Source organism: Carassius gibelio, chromosome A13 (assembly GCF_023724105.1).
Source record: "Carassius gibelio isolate Cgi1373 ecotype wild population from Czech Republic chromosome A13, carGib1.2-hapl.c, whole genome shotgun sequence".
Lineage (NCBI taxonomy): Eukaryota > Metazoa > Chordata > Actinopteri > Cypriniformes > Cyprinidae > Carassius > Carassius gibelio.
Genome location: NC_068383.1, coordinates 14,645,852 through 14,663,852, shown reverse-complemented (window position 1 = coordinate 14,663,852; position 18,001 = coordinate 14,645,852). Strand labels below are relative to the sequence as shown.

Below are 18,001 nucleotides of genomic sequence, written 5' to 3'. Positions count from 1 at the left end.
TTGGGAACCATTGGTGTATACAAACACTGATCTTTCTTCATGGTGAGAAGAAAGAGTAAAGTGAAGGCTCATACTGTGGATCACAGCAGTTTGATCTCTCGATTGGAACACCACGATGGAGTCAGAGAAATGGCCCTTTGTGATTATAGTCCTATTTAATTAACAGAAGATTTGCAGTTAAATTTGGTGAATGTCTGTTGGCTCCACTTACCTGTGGAGTTCCTCAAGGGTCCATTCTTGCTCCACTTTTGTTTTCATTGTATATGCTCCCTACAGGATCCATTTTTAGAAAGCATGGAGTTTCTTTTCATTGTTACGGCGATTACACAGATTTACATGCCATTTCAAAAGAATGACAAGAACTGTTTAACTCCGCTTTTGGACTGCCTAAAAAGCAGGATAGCTTTAAATATTCTGAAATTTAATGACAATAAAACAGAGATTATTTTATTTGGACAAACAGAAAATTTGGCATCTTTAAAACTAAATTTGGGTCCCCTGTGTACAATAAAGTGGTTGTGAAAAATTGATCATGGAAAAAGGAATCGTTCAAAAGAGAACTCAATTTTGATAAGCAAATTGACAATATTGTTAAATCTTGCTTTTTTTAAGGCCCCATTTACAATAGTGCGTTTTAGTTTTAAAGGGTTAGTTCGCCCAAAAATGAAAATTATGTCATTAATAACTCACCCTTATGCTGTTCCAAACATGTAAGACCTCCTTTTATCTTGCTATTTTTGGACTAAAATGTATTTTCGATGCTTCAACAAATTCTAACTGACCCTCTGATGTCACATGGACTACTTTGATGATGTTTTTCTTACCTTTCTGGACATGGACAGTATAACGTACACACAGCTTCAATGGAGGGACTGAGAGCTCTCGGACTAAATCTAAAATATCTTAAACTGTGTTCCGAAGATAAAAGGAGGTCTTAAATGTTTGGAACAGCATAAGGGTGAGTTATTAATGACATAATTTTAATTTTTGGGTGAACTAACCCTCTAAACTATGTTTAAACTGTCGTTTCAGCTGCGTTTAAGAAACGATCTCCATCTACACTACATAACTGAAAACGCATGTTTCCAGATCTAGATTTTAACTTAAGGGTGATCGCACCTTTTCAGTTGCTGCCTCTGAAACTGTGGACTTTGTTACCTGTGAATATTAGATTAGCTCTGACTATCTCTAGTTTTAAATCATTGTTAAAAACGTATCTATTAACTCAAGCTTGAAATCTTTCTTGGTTTATGCTATTTGAGCTTGCTGAGAAGCTCAAAAAGGGACTGGATATCTTTAGATCTTCGACCGCAAGCTCATGCAGATAGCATTTTGCTGGAAACATCCAGTCATGAGAGTGAGGAAGTGGATGTGGTAAGTGATGACGAGGAGAGTGTGAGTATTAAGTCACCTCAACCTGCCAGTCATGGGGAAATGTTGGAAGTTATGGCTCAGGCTCGAGCTGCACAGTGGCTCCATCTGTAGGCAGACCTGCTTAGCTCCGGGCATCGTTGGCATGTGTTATTGGCGTGCCCCCTTAAATTTGTGCATGTTTGATATTATTAAAGTGCTCTCTCACTAGGTGGTCAGGCATGCACCAAGTCATGGTGTGTTGGGAATTTCGTTCCCCAAAGTGTTAGGGGATGCAGTGTGGAGTTCCCTTGAAGGGCAAAGTCTTGGGTTATGCATGTAACCATGTTTTCGATTTCATAGTTTTTTTTTCCGTGGTGTATCATGGTTTACATGTATCATGGAATATATAATGGTTTCCACAAATTATTAATCAGCATAACTATTTTCAACATTGATAATAATAAGAAATGTTTCCTGAGCACCAAATCAACACATTAGAATGACTTCTGAATGATCATGTGGCACAGAAGACCATGAAAAGTTATGGCTGCTCAAAATTAAGCTTTGCCACTACATGAATAAATTACACCTTATAAATATTTTTTCAATAGAAAGAAGTTCTTTTAAATTGTAATATTTCACAATAGAGTATAGCACAAGGTAAGAATAGACTATGGCACAAGGCAGCCCCATCTCAGTGTTGAAAATTTATGGTTGAGGAGGTGCGCCAGCAAGGGCAAGCAAAGAGATGTGCAAAAGTGATCTCCCAAGTAAAGCAAGGGCAGCGTTGAGAGGTGAAAACTCTCTTGGAAGGAACTCTAGGGCATGGATGCATTCTAAATCAACTTCCTTCTATGAGCCACTTATTATAACCTGCCTTCACCAATGAACCTTAACCAGTTGTTCAGAGAAGATCCTTTGTCCTTTGTCTCAGCAAACCTTAAATACATCTTTATTGGCTGTAAGGTCAGCCTGATGCAAGTATTCTGAGCTGGCTGTTGATGTGAAGCAATGTGGATGGAAAACAAAGGTTTGTCCGGTTGAAGTTGGTCACAGGGGCTTCATATGGACATCTGCCATCAAACTGTTTAAGAAACAAGGAATCCAAGGCCAACCCCAACTACAAGCTGTCAAGCCCCTTCCCATTGCCACTGAACAAGAGAGTTGATGACTCTGGATTAAGAGGAGGGAAGCCGTCTGGGACACATAACAACAAAGGTGAAAGCAGAGGGGGCACACCTGGGATGCCAGTTGTTGCCGATGAACCCTCTGGAGATGTTGTGGGCTGATATCATCGAAACACCAAGGAAGGGGGTACCACTTAATACCACATAGTCCTAAACTACAACAGCAAATTGAAAATCAGATCTAACCCCAAGTTTTTGAATGATATGTAGAAAGATCATTTAATTTTTAGACACTGCTGTGATGTTATTGCTAATGGATAAGGAATTAAGTATTTTTGTATTGATATTAGATATTTTAATTCTGCAACACAGCTTGATTATTTATTACCAGTAATGCAGATTTGCAAGTGACAGTAAACTACGACTCATGGCATGATACTGTATATAATGATCCTAAGATGTGGGCAGAGAGAGACTTGGGCTATAGAGAATATGTTGTGCCAGAGGAAGGCTTCCACTAGCAGTTCATTAGCTCCAGTGCGGTCAGGAGCAATGGTTAACGGTACAGTACACACTCAAGAGACCTGTGCCACAGCTGTTTTTGTTTGTACAGTTGCCAATAACATACACCGGTATTTGAGAAAGGCTTGTGACTGTGTTCAACGATTGTGTCATTTAGCACTATTGTGCAAATTTGGTTGCCTATATTACAGCAACTAATTTTGCTGTCATAATGAGAATGACCTCTGGTGGTGAGCTACCTTTGACCCACAGCACTTGAAGAGCTCCTTAGATATGTGTAGAGAAAGTATCTTTCACAGTTCTCAACTTTGAACTAATTCTTTTGACCCAGGTTCAGTGAGAACAAAACATTTATTTCCCAGCAACAGAAACTGTTGCAATGGATTTTCAATGTCAGTAAAACAGACCCTGTACGGGCATTGTTTGTTGGTGTGTGTGTCTGAGAGAGAGAGAGAAGCTGCAAAGTTTTAAAGAAAATTTTAAACACTTACTTTGCTTTACAATGCAACTATAACAATACAATTTTATTTCTCAGCTACATGCTCTGTGTCTGTCAATGCTTATTTATTTATTGGGACATAAACATTTATTTGTGTGTCTATGTGTACACACAATATTTTTAAAGCAGTGGTATTTCATATACATTAAAACAAATTAGCGATGTCAAACTTTGAAATAGAGTTCTTATAAAGAAATACCACTGAACTACTGGAATTGCTATGTCCAAAGATTTAGCCTTTATTCCCAAATCAAAGCTCTATGTTTGAAAACAAATGAGCGTCACTATAGAGATGTCCTAGCCTAGGAGAACACTGACATTGTTTTTAAGCCTCATTTCCCAGTCTGCCAGTGGCACTATGTCACAGCTGCAATGTAAACTTTGGCACTTTGGGTTTTGGCACTTTCTCACCCTTTCTCCTCAGTGACAGCAGAGATGTGGTATGATCACAGATGGGATTTTTCCCTGAATCCCATTCTCAAAGCAGCTCTCAGTCTGCCCTGAACCTAGGAATATTAGGATGCCAGTTGCTTCATCACACTCTTACAGTAACTGCAGTCAGATGATCCATTTGGTCCACCACAATGGCAAATGACTTTTCAGCATAAAAGGCCTTTCTGTCCACTGATGAATTCTATTAAATTAGTGCTGAGCTTAAATAAGAGAGAATTTGTTTTGCAAAGTCTAACGTATATGCTCCAGATATTGCTTCAAAGGTGAATTAAGAGAGTTTGGATGTGATATTTCACACTATTCTGTCATCATGTTGGTGTTTCGTTCAGTACTGATCATGCTGTTCTCGTATGGTCTTGATTTTTGCCACGTGATGGATGCATATTGACCTGACAGTGCTGAGTTCTGAGCAGCTTGTATTAGATTACATTCTCTCACTGTCCTGGGAAATGCAAGTTATATTTAGATATACAGAGGTGGTTATCTAGTTTGCCTGGGCAGAGCATCATCTTGGAGGTGGATAACAAGGTCACATGACTTCTAGTGACCAGTCGCTATTTCTGCTTTGAGAGATCCGTCTGCAACATCAGGAGCAGTTATGTATCTTTCAGGCACAGCTGAGAGAATAAATTAGTGCATTTATGCTGGGATGATTGATTACAAAACCATTGCATTTGTACTTTCATGACTTGTATCAAACCTCTCCTTGTTTCAGGAAGTAAGCAAATCAATCCAATCTTATTGCAAGTTTATAACAAGGTATAAAGTCACAGTTTTGGATTGTGAAATATAAACACAATTGCAAGAAAAAAGTCAGAAGTGTGAGATAAAAAGTAAAAAAAACTCTTTTTTTTATTTTTATTCCTTTGCTTAAATAAACTTGAATTAAAATTAGAATGTCCCACACAGTCCAATAGCTATTTGAAAAAAGGGACAGTCTCGTCACTATACTGCCCAAAGTTCCTGTATAAAAATATTTAAGAAAACTGCTGTCATCAAGTGATTCCATGGGTTTTTAACAGCATTATGAATCAGACTATGCTTGAATCCTTTTGTTGGTGGTGCAGTGGCTAAGACAGCATAAGCTCACGAAGGGATTTAAATTTATAAATATATAAAGGACTATACATCATTTGCCTTCATGTTGGATTAGCCAACAAGAATTACAAAGATGATGAAAAAAAATAATTTCCTGCTGTACTGTGCCCCAGTTTGATTTTATTAAGCTCTTATCAAGATACAGTTTTTGCTATTTATGGAACTGTTTTTGTAACATAGAAAAAAAAGGATTATTCATTGAGGTTTATCCTTCATATACTGCATGCATAATAACAGTCTAATTATGTGGTTCTTTCTTAATTTCACTCTTGCAAATCCTATACAGAGGCTGCACATCAGCTTCACAGAGAGGATCCACACAAAGAGGATCCATATTAGATTACAGCAAAAACATGTATTTATACCAGGGTGGTGAACGTCGGTCCTGGAGAGCCGCAGTCCTGCACAGTTTTGCTTCAACCCTAATCAAACACACCTGAACAAATTAATCAAGGACTGAAGGGTTATTAGAAAGCTACAGGCAGGTGAGTTTTAGTTAGGGTTGGAGCTGAACTCTGCAGGGCTGCGGCTCTTCTGGACCGGAGTCCGCCACCCCTGATTTATACACTCATGTCAGACTGAAATGATTATTTGATGAATATGACAGGCTTTGTGAGTCTGAGGAGTGCTGCCACTGATGCAGAAGTCGGTGCAATGCAGCTTGCACATTTTAAAATTAAAATATGCACATGTAAAATATGCATATTTGAATACACTTAATCTAGCTACAAATAAATGTAGAATTAAATTTAATTATAATGATTTCAAATAGACTAGGAATCAGTGTTAACTAAAACGATTAAAAGTGAAATTAAGATAAAATAAAATAAGCCTAAATCTTAAATGAAAAACTTAAGCTTAAAAGAATGGCAATGAGACTAGGTTGTTTAATAGTTTTATGAAGCCGTGCTCTGATTCTGCATCATTAACAATTTAATCTTCCAGTATGTGAATCTCATTTATTATGGGTGGCTAGAGATCAGGCCAAACTGAAAAAGCTTTCTTCTTGTGGAATCCATTTCTCGTCAAAAGGGTGTCCCGAACTGTCTGAACACTGAGTGCCCATCCCACTCTCAAAGGAGCTGCGCACACACACTCTGGCAAACACACTTACCACCCTGGCAGTCAGAGCACACACAGCTCCATTCACTAGTTATAAGACGAGAGCCACTTCCAGTTAAAGGACATAAAGCCCTGATCCGAGCTCTAGGATGGATGCACTGAAGAAGGGATTCTCCATGGCTAAGGAGGGAGTGGTGACCGCCGCCGAAAAAACCAAGGCCGGGGTGGAGGAGGCAGCTGCCAAAACCAAAGAAGGGGTCATGTATGTAGGTATGTACAAATTCAACTGAGAGGAGAACATGGTGTGCCATTTTCATAATTAAAAACAATGCCAATTACAAATTTACAAACCAATTGCAATAACAAAAAAACTTATTTAAAGGCAATTTAAATCTTTAATATGTTGTAATATAATTCATTATGTAAACAAAATATCACTTTCAGTTTTAGATAACTGAATTATTAGCAAATGATGATAAGAGTCCTGCAGATTAAAACCAGGGCAATGAAGATAAATGTGTGGCATGAGCCCATTATTACATTTGACTGCTGTGCTTCATCACTGAAAGTAAGTGAAGAAAAATTAATTCGCCTAGATTCAGCTGGAATCAACACTGCCAGACAGCTTACATGGTAAATAGTACCATGGTTATTTACTCCTGATTGCTACTGTCAGGAATGGGTAATGAATGGAGGAGGAAGATTGAAAGAGATAATGAAAGACAGAAGGGAAAGGACAAGAAGGAGAAAGGAAGCACTTTGTGTTTTCAATAACTTCAGGATGCAATCAATCGATGAGCAGTCAGTGGCAGATACATTATGAAGAGAAAAGCCTGATTGTACTCCATTTATATTGCATATTAAAAGAATTTGTAAACTATAAGATACACTAGTTATCATTCTGTATTGTTGATATTGATATTGCAGTCTGATTACATAAGTATTCCTAAATTTGCTGAACATCTTTTGTACATTGTAACTGCTATATTGTAGGGCTAATTACACTGATATGAAATATGGGTAACAATTTACAGTACAGTGAGGTTATTGTAAAATATTCCATCTTGTACATGACTTTTGGCACAAGCATTGTGTGTAATACATAATTTCTTCCTGGTTGTGTTGAGTGCTGACAGGAGCACACAGTACTGTAATCCCATTCCCATCCAGTCCACTTCCCTCACGGTCCTCAGAGACCATGGTCTGCCGGGGTCAATACACAATCTTTGATGATTGTAATGGCTCTCAGTGTGTGTACACACCAGTCACAGGAGCCTGTGTTTGTGAGACAGAGTGTGTTTGGGTGTGTTACAGCTAGAGGTACAAGCTTTCCTCTGCACCACACAGACAGTTTACTTCACTCAGAGAAATCTCAAGCCTCTCAAAGAAAATTTAGGTCCCTTTGCACTGAAATGAGACAAATTGCCAACAAATACACATCTATGTACACAAATACATATATATGTAGAATTAATAAATAAAATGGAGATTCTGCACTACTGATCATGTGACTCTTTGTAAAGACAGTCAAATGATCTTCCACTGAAAATGCTTTTTTAGATCATGCTGGAGAACATGATCATCAGATTTGACACAAACTTGTGGAGCTCATGATGCTCGAGTGCTGCTATCAATAAAGCAAATGTTGTGTTAATTTTTCGATCAAATTATTATGATACTGCATAAGAAACAAAAATATAACTAAAATTATGATTTTAAAAAAATCAAGATGAATTTTAACTGGTGGTCTCAGACATTTGGAGCCCTGCTGTAGACCAGACTGAGCTCAGCGGAGTCACTTTCTGTAGCATTTAGCGGGTGTCTCCAACAAACTGAAGCAGCGTCGGAGACTGCCGCCATGGGTAGCTAGCCCATGACAGCCCCAGTGGGGACTATTCCCTCCAGTCAGCAGTCTCTCCAAGCTGTCACACAGACTTTCCTATGTTGTCAGCTGTCCTTTCACAGCGGTCACTGGACAAGTCCAGATATTCAGAATCAAAAAACACGGGACGTGATGTTAAACTGTCCATTGTGCCAATGGATGGTATGCACATGAGGTTTGCCTTGATGTTAAGAGTGGCGTGGGAGCTGTACCTCAGATATGGGAAAGATGTAAATTTGGGACACATCATCAGTAGTATGCCTTTGAATCATGGGGTGTTTCGGCCTTTCAATACTAAACACCCTCATCAAAGGTGGCCAGCAACAGGGTGATCAAACCTGAGCTTGTGTCCCATGCCCAATCATGAAAATTGCCTAGTTTTTTAAATGGCGCAGCCCACGGGACTATGCAAGGCAGGAGGCGTCCTCTTCCCTGAGTCAAGCCTAGAGCTGACCGCATACCTTGTTCACCTTCTTCATGGAGGGTTGTGACCTGGGTTCTCAAGTGGGTTATAGAGTGGGGGGGATTAGTGAGTGGGTCATGTTGATGCTCTTTGAGCCCAACAAGGGTCCTTCCTTTTAATCCATATCCACTGGCTGCTTCTTTCGGCCGCTTCAGAGACTGATTTAATTGTCTGTCGCAGAGCCTGTCCATGGATGCCAAGGTCTTTCAGCAGTCTGATGGTAGAAGAAGCTACAAAACCTCTGCATCCCACTTCAACCGGATAGACTTTCGCTTTCCATCCTCGTTGTTGAGCGTCTGCTGCCAGTTCTATATAGCGCAGTTTCTTGCGCTCATAGGCCTCATCCGTTGAATTCTCCCATGGGACTGTAAGCTCTATGATATAAACAGTCTTCAATGAAGGGGACCAGAGAACCAAGTCTGGTCTGAGGGTGGTGACTGCAATCTCAGGTGGAAAGATTAGTTGCTGGCCAATATCAACTAGCATCTTCCAGTCCCGGGCCATGGCTAGCTGTCCAGCTTCTGTTTTGGTAGGGGGATGTTTGGGCTTTTTCTGCCCCTCTCGGATGAAGGTTGGGGCCGTGATGGAATCGATCGCTCTCAGGGGCAGGGAGTTAGTGGTATTCCTCTGGATCTCAAGAGCTGCTGCCAGACTCTTGAGGACCTGGTTGTGTCTCCAGGTGTAACGACCTTGTGTGAGGCAGGTCTTACAACCGGCCAAGATGTGCTTAAGAGTCGCTGGAGTTGGGCAGAGGGCACAAGTAGGGTCCTCGCCATACCACTGGTTGAGGTTTTTTGGAGATGGGAGCACATCATAGGTGGCTCTGATGATGAAGCTGATGTTGCTTGCTCGACTGCCGCCGAAAAAACCAAGGCCGGGGTGGAGGAGGCAGCTGCCAAAACCAAAGAAGGGGTCATGTATGTAGGTATGTACAAATTCAACTGAGAGGAGAACATGGCGTGCCATTTTCATAATTAAAAACAATGCCAATTACAAATTTACAAACCAATTGCAATAACAAAAAAACTTATTTAAAGGCAATTTAAATCTTTAATATGTTGTAATATAAATCATTATGTAAACAAAATATCACTTTCAGTTTTAGATAACTGAATTATTAGCAAATGATGATAAGAGTCCTGCAGATTAAAACCAGGGCAATGAAGATAAATGTGTGGCATGAGCCCATTATTACATTTGACTGCTGTGCTTCATCACTGAAAGTAAGTGAAGAAAAATTAATTCGCCTAGATTCAGCTGGAATCAACACTGCCAGACAGCTTACATGGTAAATAGTACCATGGTTATTTACTCCTGATTGCTACTGTCAGGAATGGGTAATGAATGGAGGAGGAAGATTGAAAGAGATAATGAAAGACAGAAGGGAAAGGACAAGAAGGAGAAAGGAAGCACTTTGTGTTTTCAATAACTTCAGGATGCAATCAATCGATGAGCAGTCAGTGGCAGATACATTATGAAGAGAAAAGCCTGATTGTACTCCATTTATATTGCATATTAAAATAATTTGTAAACTATAAGATACACTAGTTATCATTCTGTATTGTTGATATTGATATTGCAGTCTGATTACATAAGTATTCCTAAATTTGCTGAACATCTTTTGTACATTGTAACTGCTATATTGTAGGGCTAATTACACTGATATGAAATATGGGTAACAATTTACAGTACAGTGAGGTTATTGTAAAATATTCCATCTTGTACATGACTTTTGGCACAAGCATTGTGTGTAATACATAATTTCTTCCTGGTTGTGTTGCTATCAATAAAGCAAATGTTGTGTTAATTTTTCGATCAAATTATTATGATACTGCATAAGAAACAAAAATATAACTAAAATTATGATTTTAAAAAAATCAAGATGAATTTTAACTGGTGGTCTCAGACATTTGGAGCCCTGCTGTAGACCAGACTGAGCTCAGCGGATTCACTTTAATTTCTGTTGCATTATATAACACCAATTTCATTACAGAACTGTGTGAGCACAGTCCAGCTTAATTATTTTTAATACATAATTCCATTAAGTCTCTTATGGATCAGGAATTAAAGCATTGGGATTGTACTATAGAGAGAGAGGTGATGTAATTCAGATTTAAGAATGGAATACAAATGAGGATACAAGGCATTAAAGTGTGATTCAATTATTATATATTAGCATTATTATCTGAAAAAGTGCTGTGTCATCTTTGTGTTACATGATTAAGAAACAACATCTCAGTTGTATCTAATATCTTCCTCTGTAATCTATGCTCAACTATATTTAGTATATCACAGTATCCTCCTCTTAATCGCAGCAGCAAGCTGCAGCAGAAGAGACGTTTTATGCTTCGTCACTTTATATTAGATTCTGTGGAAGTGACATCATATTGCAGCAGTGGCCAGGTGACAGCAATACACTCAATCTTTATTGATTATATTATAAATAATACAAGATTTCAGGCTTGTGTTTGTGTTGCAAGCAGAAACTAAGCGCTGAAAAATGTGGATGTCTTGATAGTAAATCAGCTCTTTGTCCGGAACAACAAGGACAATGTCGCGTCTCTTGAGGGGTGTATTTGTTGTGCTGTGCGTGCACATGTTTAGAAGCAGGGGTGACTTACACAGACACGTTGCTGTGTTCTCAAAGGTTCTGGGAAAGAGCTTAAGCTTGTGAAACGCAGATTCAGTACAAGAGATGCTATGGCCTTTCAGAGGCGAAGTGGGATTTTCAACTGTTAACATATAGGAAGAGTCTCAGTAGAAAGGATGTTTCTCAATCTGTAATGCTTAATAGCACTTAGTGAAGGCAATCAGCATTTACCTGCCATGATTTTGTAGGGTCTCTTGGGTACTAGAAAAAGCTGGACCTTTAGCTGAACTGCCAGAGGAGACTTTGCACAGCCGACTAAGTGTATGGATCCCAGGACAGAACAGGAGCCAGAGCTGAAAGCATCAATCAAGGATCAGACATCTGTCTAAAAATAAGATGAAATTAGGTACACGGTTGGGAAAAAAGGGTTAGCATTCTCAGAAGCAAAGGTCTGAGAGCTTAAAGGGATAGTATACCAAACCTGTATGATTTGCATTCTTCTGCAGAACACAAATGAAGTTTGAAGAAATGTCTCTGTATTTGTTGTACATGTTGCTTTAGACTTTTGTTGTAAAAAATATTATTTTGTGTTCCAAAGAAAAAGTCATACAGGTCTGGAGTGACATGAGGGTGGTAGATGATCACATTTTTAGCTGAGGTAATACTTACGTGATATTATTTGAACTTTGTAATAAACTTTTCTTTTTCTGACAGGCACAAAGACGAAGGAAGGTGTTGTGACAAGTGTAAACACAGGTAAAAGAATTAATAGAAACAGTTCTTAACTAGACAAAACACTCAACGTCATTTTCCTAAATACCCTGATCTATGGAAAGTCTCAAATCAAAACATAAGGACACTTCTTTTTCTGCCGTAGTTGCCCACAAAACCACTGAGCAGGCAAATCTTATGAGTGAGACTGCCGTGGCTGGAGCCAATCAGACGTCAGAGAAGGTGGTGGAGGGGCTGGAAAGTGTGGTCGCATCCACTGGTCTCGTCAAACAGGTGAGGAATCAATTTGTACAAGGCTAATAATTGGTCAAATTAACCAGAAAAAGTGTGTAAAAATTAAAACATTGCTGTTCAGTTGCATTGGTGTCTTTAGGTGCACTGTATTTACTCACCCTCAAGCCATCCTAGGTGTATATGACTTTCTCCTTTCAGATTAATACAATCAGAGTTATATATTAAAATGTCCTGGCTCTTCCAAGCTTTATGATGGCAGTTAATGGTGGACAAGGTTGCGAAGCAAAATAAAGCCCATCCATCCATCATCAAATTTACTCCAGCTAGCTCTGGGGGGTTAATAAAGGCCTTCTGAAGGGACTACTGTCTGTGTGTTTGTCCAAGAAAAATATCCATATTTAAAACATAACCGTAGCTTCCACCAACTATCATAGGCATGTTCACGAGAGAGAGGCATTCCTACAGTTGATTTAGGACGTAGGCGTAGCGTAAGCTCGGGTGAGATGTGACGAATGTGGAAGTGCAGAGGAGAGAAAAACAAAATACCAGTCATGAATTAGAAGTACAAAACAAGAGTAGGCAGGTTGAGCATTAATATGACTATCCCTGGGGACACCCCATTATGCAAGGGGTACTGGCAGGTTATATTTTTTTGTTGTTGTTGTTGTTTTTGGCCAGAGCCAAAGAACTGACAGCTTTCAAAACCCCTTTTGTACTATACTATTTCTGGATTTTGGTTATGCCGTTTGGCCTGCAGGGGGCGCCAGCGACTTTCCAACGTTTAATGGATCAGCTCCTGCAAAGCACCAGGGAGTTTACTGCAGCCCACAGGTATCTGGACGATGTGTTCATTTACAGTCAGACCTGGGGAAAACCATTGTCAACATCTGAGGCAAGTCCTAGGGAGAATTAAGGCAGCAGGTCTTTCCATCGACTGAAGAAGTGTACAATAGAGATTTGGGATTGGAGGAGCAATTTGCCCACAGCTGGAGAAAATAGAGGGCATCCGAAGTTACTATCCTCCTACCACTAAGAAACAGGTGAGGTCTTGGTGGGATGGCAGATTTATACCTAACTTTTCTGCCAGGGCCTCTGTGCTCACAGATCTCACAAGAGCCACAGTTGCCAAACAGCTGGTCTGGACGGCGCAATGTGAGCAAGCTTTCCAGGACTTACGAGAGGCAGCATTTCTGAGACTCTGTTCAGCTGAGCCCGGATTTCCAGAAATAGTTAATCCTGCAGACAGATGCTTTTGGAGTCAGGTTGTGGTTAGATGTTTAATGTTAGTTCAGGACATTAAGATTGGAGTTAATGCAGAAAGTGGATGGAGACCGCAGACCAGTGGCATTCTTGAGCCGGAAACTGTTCCCTCGAGAAACACTATGCCTTCATCATCCGCTTGAACACCACTCTAGTGAACAAGCGTATGACAGTTAGCAGAAGTTACAAATTACAGTTCATATTTTATACAAAAATGCATAGCTTCAAGAAGGCCTTTTATCAACCCCCCAGAACAGTGTGGAGTACTTTTTATGATGGATGGATGCACTTTTTTGGGATTCAAAACCTCTACCCCCATTCACTGCCATTATAAATCTTGGAAGAGCCAGGACATTTTTTTTATATATCCAATATATATATATATATATATATATATATATATATATATATATATATATATATATATATAATACTCCATTTGTATTCATCTGAAAGAAGAGAGTCATATAGCCTATACATAATAAATGTATTAATCTACTGTTTAGTCATACAGTTGGTCTATTTGATATGACGCCCATGCTTTTCTTTCTTACCCAATAATGGACAGGATGAGCTGGAGAACACTAAGGTGCTTTCAGAAACTCAATAAATGCACGCATGCAATAAAAGCATGCTGAATTATCAAATTTACCTCAAAGCCATTATTAATACAAACTAAAATCTCTTCATTTTAATACATCAAATTATCAATATCTATTTTATATTTTCATATATAAGTTTTTTGTTCATAACTCATTTCTGCTTTCAAAATATTGATCTGCATTTTTAAAAATGCATCCCAGTTCCTTTCATTAGAGTTCCAAAATTGTTTTTATTCATTTAAAATCTCATGAAGAACCGAGCCATAACCATGCAACCATTATCAGTCGATGTGCAGCAACAAAATCATTAATGAACATCTGGAATCTTCCGGAGAGTAATAATTAAAAAATACATGTAGTTCATAATTTTAAAATTATACTAGTGTTTTTAAGGTGAAAATATGATGAACAGTGATAAAGAATGGTCCACAGCTGAGGTGTATGGATGTGTTTCTGCCTCCAGGGGGACCTGACGAAGCAGGAGGGAGATGTAGAGAAGGCTACAGACGCTGGGCAGTAGGTGAGGGACCACATGAGTTGTACATGAGATGGGATTTTCTATTCTACACAAATTTACAGCAAAATAGCACAACCTTTGTGACTTTCTTCAAAAGCTGAACAAAATCCAATAATTATTTTATTATCTTTGAATGAACTTATTCAGGGCAGTCATTTGACAAGATGATCTCAGGGTCCTGTAACATTCAGTAGTTCATGTAGTTTATAGTCTTACTAGACAGGTTTTATGTCAACAGCCTTTTACAACACAGCAGATGTGCTTCCAAACTGTGCTCAAACAGGCTTTAAAACATGCCTTAGGGTTTCATGTGTAGTAAGTTAGCAAGTTGTTTTTAAAATAAAATTTCCAATTTTTGAAGAATCATCTACACAGTATAGGCTCTGAACCAACATAACCATCCTTCTGTTCTGTTTCAGGGAGATGTCACACTGAACGCCCCTGTGATGCTCTGCTTCTTGATTAAGAGAGAGTTCATTAGCTACTGTGGGCCATGGCTGAATATTATCATACTAAACCTCTGATGGACGCTAAATAATATTCAACTTAACTAACTTAAAAGAATCCCACCTGCCTCTCTTGCTCTGTCCTCACAAACTACAAATCTGCTTACCTCAATTTACCACTTTCCTACATGTAATAAAAAAAATGCTCACATAACAACACTATTATTTAGCTATGCAATATTCACATATACTGAGCAGTGTGTGTCATTAAATATGCGCAAATATTACATGCATGTGCTTGTGATTTGGACATTTTAATATAGGCAAGGTCTGTCTTTCTCACCTGCCCCAAAACTAGTTTTCCTCCACCCAACACGAAGAGATCAGATGGATGATGATTGTACACAATCAGTGTGAGAAAATATTTCAAATATTCCAGTCCAAATACACTCAATGTAGTATCTGTGACGATATTTGAAACAAGGAGTAGAAAATCACAGATCCAAATCCAAAGAAGAGGGAAATTGATGTCTGTGAAGCATGAAGATAGCGGGTTAAATCAGTTCCAGTAAAGTGTGGTTATAGAGTGATGGGGTTTTAGTAAAGTTTGCTATAGCAGCCATCATAACCAACTCACAAAATCTGCAAAGGATTTTAAAGCAGCTGCTAGGTTACATTATTTTTTTTGTGGAAGCAATGCATGCTGCCTCACAACTTCACTTTAACTGATCATATTAGTTTACCTGACTCATTGTTTCCCTTGAAGTCTAAAAGCAGATGTTTTTCCTTTTTTATATATATTCCGTCTGTAATAAATTCAGTTTTGTGAAAGATAAATCTATTCTCATTTTTTATTTGTATGTTTTTTTGTAGAACAGAATGTTGCTAAAGAAAGAGGCAGGTCAAACACTACCTTAATTCAGTGAAACTGAAAACTAATTTAAGAAAATTGAAAGCATCAAGAGACGCACCCTTGAGATTAAAACACCCCTCCTGCTCTTCCCCTCACCCAAAAATCGAATTTAATATGTATCTCAACAACAAAAACTTTACCACATTCATAAATATGGCCATAACAATACCAACGAAAAGCACTATGCCTCTGGCAAAATGTCAACGTTTATGAAGATTTGTTGGTCTCCATGCGTAATCAGAGTTTAAAATGAGAGTTATTTAGCTTTTTCCCCACATTCCAGCGATGGGAGGAGGCAGAGAAGTCTATCATCTCATTATCTTCCTCTTGCTCAGAGGAAAGACATTTAAACCAAAACATAAACAATGCAACTGTTTTCAGAAATGTCCCTAACAAAATCACGACAACAATCAAAACCCTGCAGTAAAACAGTAAAAATATAATATAACTGTAAAATCAAATAGGACAAGATTCAAAAGGACTATTAACCCTGCATACCTTCAAGCTATCACTAAACAATAAAATAACATAGAATGAAACATTAAATTACATAATTAAATAACTATATGCTCATGTTTAACAAATTATTAGTTACACTGAAACCTTGACTGATGACTGATAAAGGAAACCAGTTAAACCAGTCAAGCAAGCTTGCGGTTCTTTCAGTTGACATCTTTCTACTCCACACAAGCTGAAGTAGCCAATAGGAACACACATCCCAGACATACTTTGATGGAGCACCAGCCTATTAAAACCGTATGAATCTTCCGTCTCAAAACACTGACACACAGACACACACACGCACACACGCTCTAGGAAACATCAGCAACATAGAACTCTACAAACATGTCTTTCCTTTCCAAATTTACGGGTAATAAATCAGCAGATTCATTTGTCGACCAGGCTGTGGACAAAGCAGGTGAGTTTCTTATGCATGAGAAGCTTAGAGAAACTGTTGTGCGCAAACTTCTTATACTTTTTATTCTGAGACCCTCAGAATATACATAGTAGTTTATGTATCTTACCTAAATATATTGGATAAAGTATACTAACAATTATTTCATCTAACTTTTAACTATAGTTTTAAAAAAGACAGAAGACAACGACTTTTACATGGATTTATTTCTAATCTTTTTTCACAAACCCTATATTATTTCAGAAAGTTGTTTTCCCTCCTTTTCAAATTGCCATGTTGCTTGTTAGAACTGCTTTTAAGTTACTCGTTTTAATCCTGCTGATTTCTATGCTATTGTTTGTTCTCTGAAAGAGCTAGAGGAAATGTTTATGGAGAATGCAGTCAGTCCAGTAATCATGCCACTCCCTGAAAGCAATGACATTACTAGCCTTCAGGGCTAGTAAAGCTGTCCAAGGCTTTTTCTTTAAACATCTAAGAAAATGAAAACATATGATGGGAAAGATGAGCTGTATGAAAGATTATAAAAACTGCAATGTGTTTCTTTTATATAATGTTACTTTTAAATTTCCCTAGCTGCTGTAGCTAAAAAAAAAGTGAAGGAAACCCTTAATGCAAAGAAACCGGAAACTGATAAGACCGGGGGTACTGGAGGTCTTACCCCAAGTAGTGAGGAGAAGGACAAGAAACCAAAGGAAACGTCAGGTGGTGGACTTGTTGATGACAATAAAGCAGAAAAACCAAAGGAAAAGAGCGGCGGAGGAGCCTCTGATGCTGGAGGCAGCAAAGCAGCAGACAGCAGTGGTGGAGACAGCAGTGAGTAATAAACAAATACACACACACACGTCAAAAAAAAAAAAATACTGTCAAAACCTGATGAGTCTACCAATAATGTAAATCCACCATGCACAAGTATAATAATATATTTGAATATTTTGTGTTTGATTAGATTTCAACGATGCACTGGATGACCTTGCTAATGAGTTCAGTGTAAAATGATGTTCTGACAACTAGGAAAACTCTCTTTGGCCGAGAGCTTGTCTCACATCAGCACAATCTCCAAGTGTCAAGGACTACAACAGTAGAAGAAGATAGTCATTTGTTACTAATGTAAATAATTTTAAACAGATGTCTCTGGAATATCTTATGTACAACTACTAGAAATTATGCTTATTGCATTTGCATACCTTTAGTTTATTAAGCATGCTTTTGTTTTCAAAACTGTGATTGAATAAATGTTGAGTGAATAAAACTGAATAAAAAAGTTTTTTTTACTGAATGAAAAAGGTCTCATTTTATCCACTTACATGAGCATTAAGTATAATATCAGTTGTT

General features: G+C 38.4%; 1 protein-coding gene across 2 annotated transcripts; it reads left to right on the top strand.

The window, feature by feature from the left end:
* Nucleotides 1-6,075: 6,075 nt before the first annotated feature.
* LOC128026266 (gamma-synuclein-like) lies at nt 6,076-15,677 on the top strand. 2 transcript variants are annotated; one of them, XM_052613163.1, is made up of 6 exons: nt 6,076-6,384; nt 11,764-11,805; nt 11,927-12,054; nt 13,844-13,864; nt 14,341-14,397; nt 14,814-15,677. In XM_052613163.1, exons 1-5 carry the CDS (start codon nt 6,264-6,266, stop codon nt 14,395-14,397), a joined length of 369 nt encoding a protein of 122 aa, XP_052469123.1. In that variant the 5' UTR covers nt 6,076-6,263; the 3' UTR covers nt 14,814-15,677. The 2 variants fall into 2 exon arrangements, with proteins under 2 accessions (XP_052469123.1, XP_052469124.1); XM_052613164.1 differs by lacking the exon at nt 13,844-13,864 and having other exon boundaries at nt 6,112-6,384.
* The last annotated feature ends 2,324 nt before the right edge of the window (nt 15,678-18,001 follow it).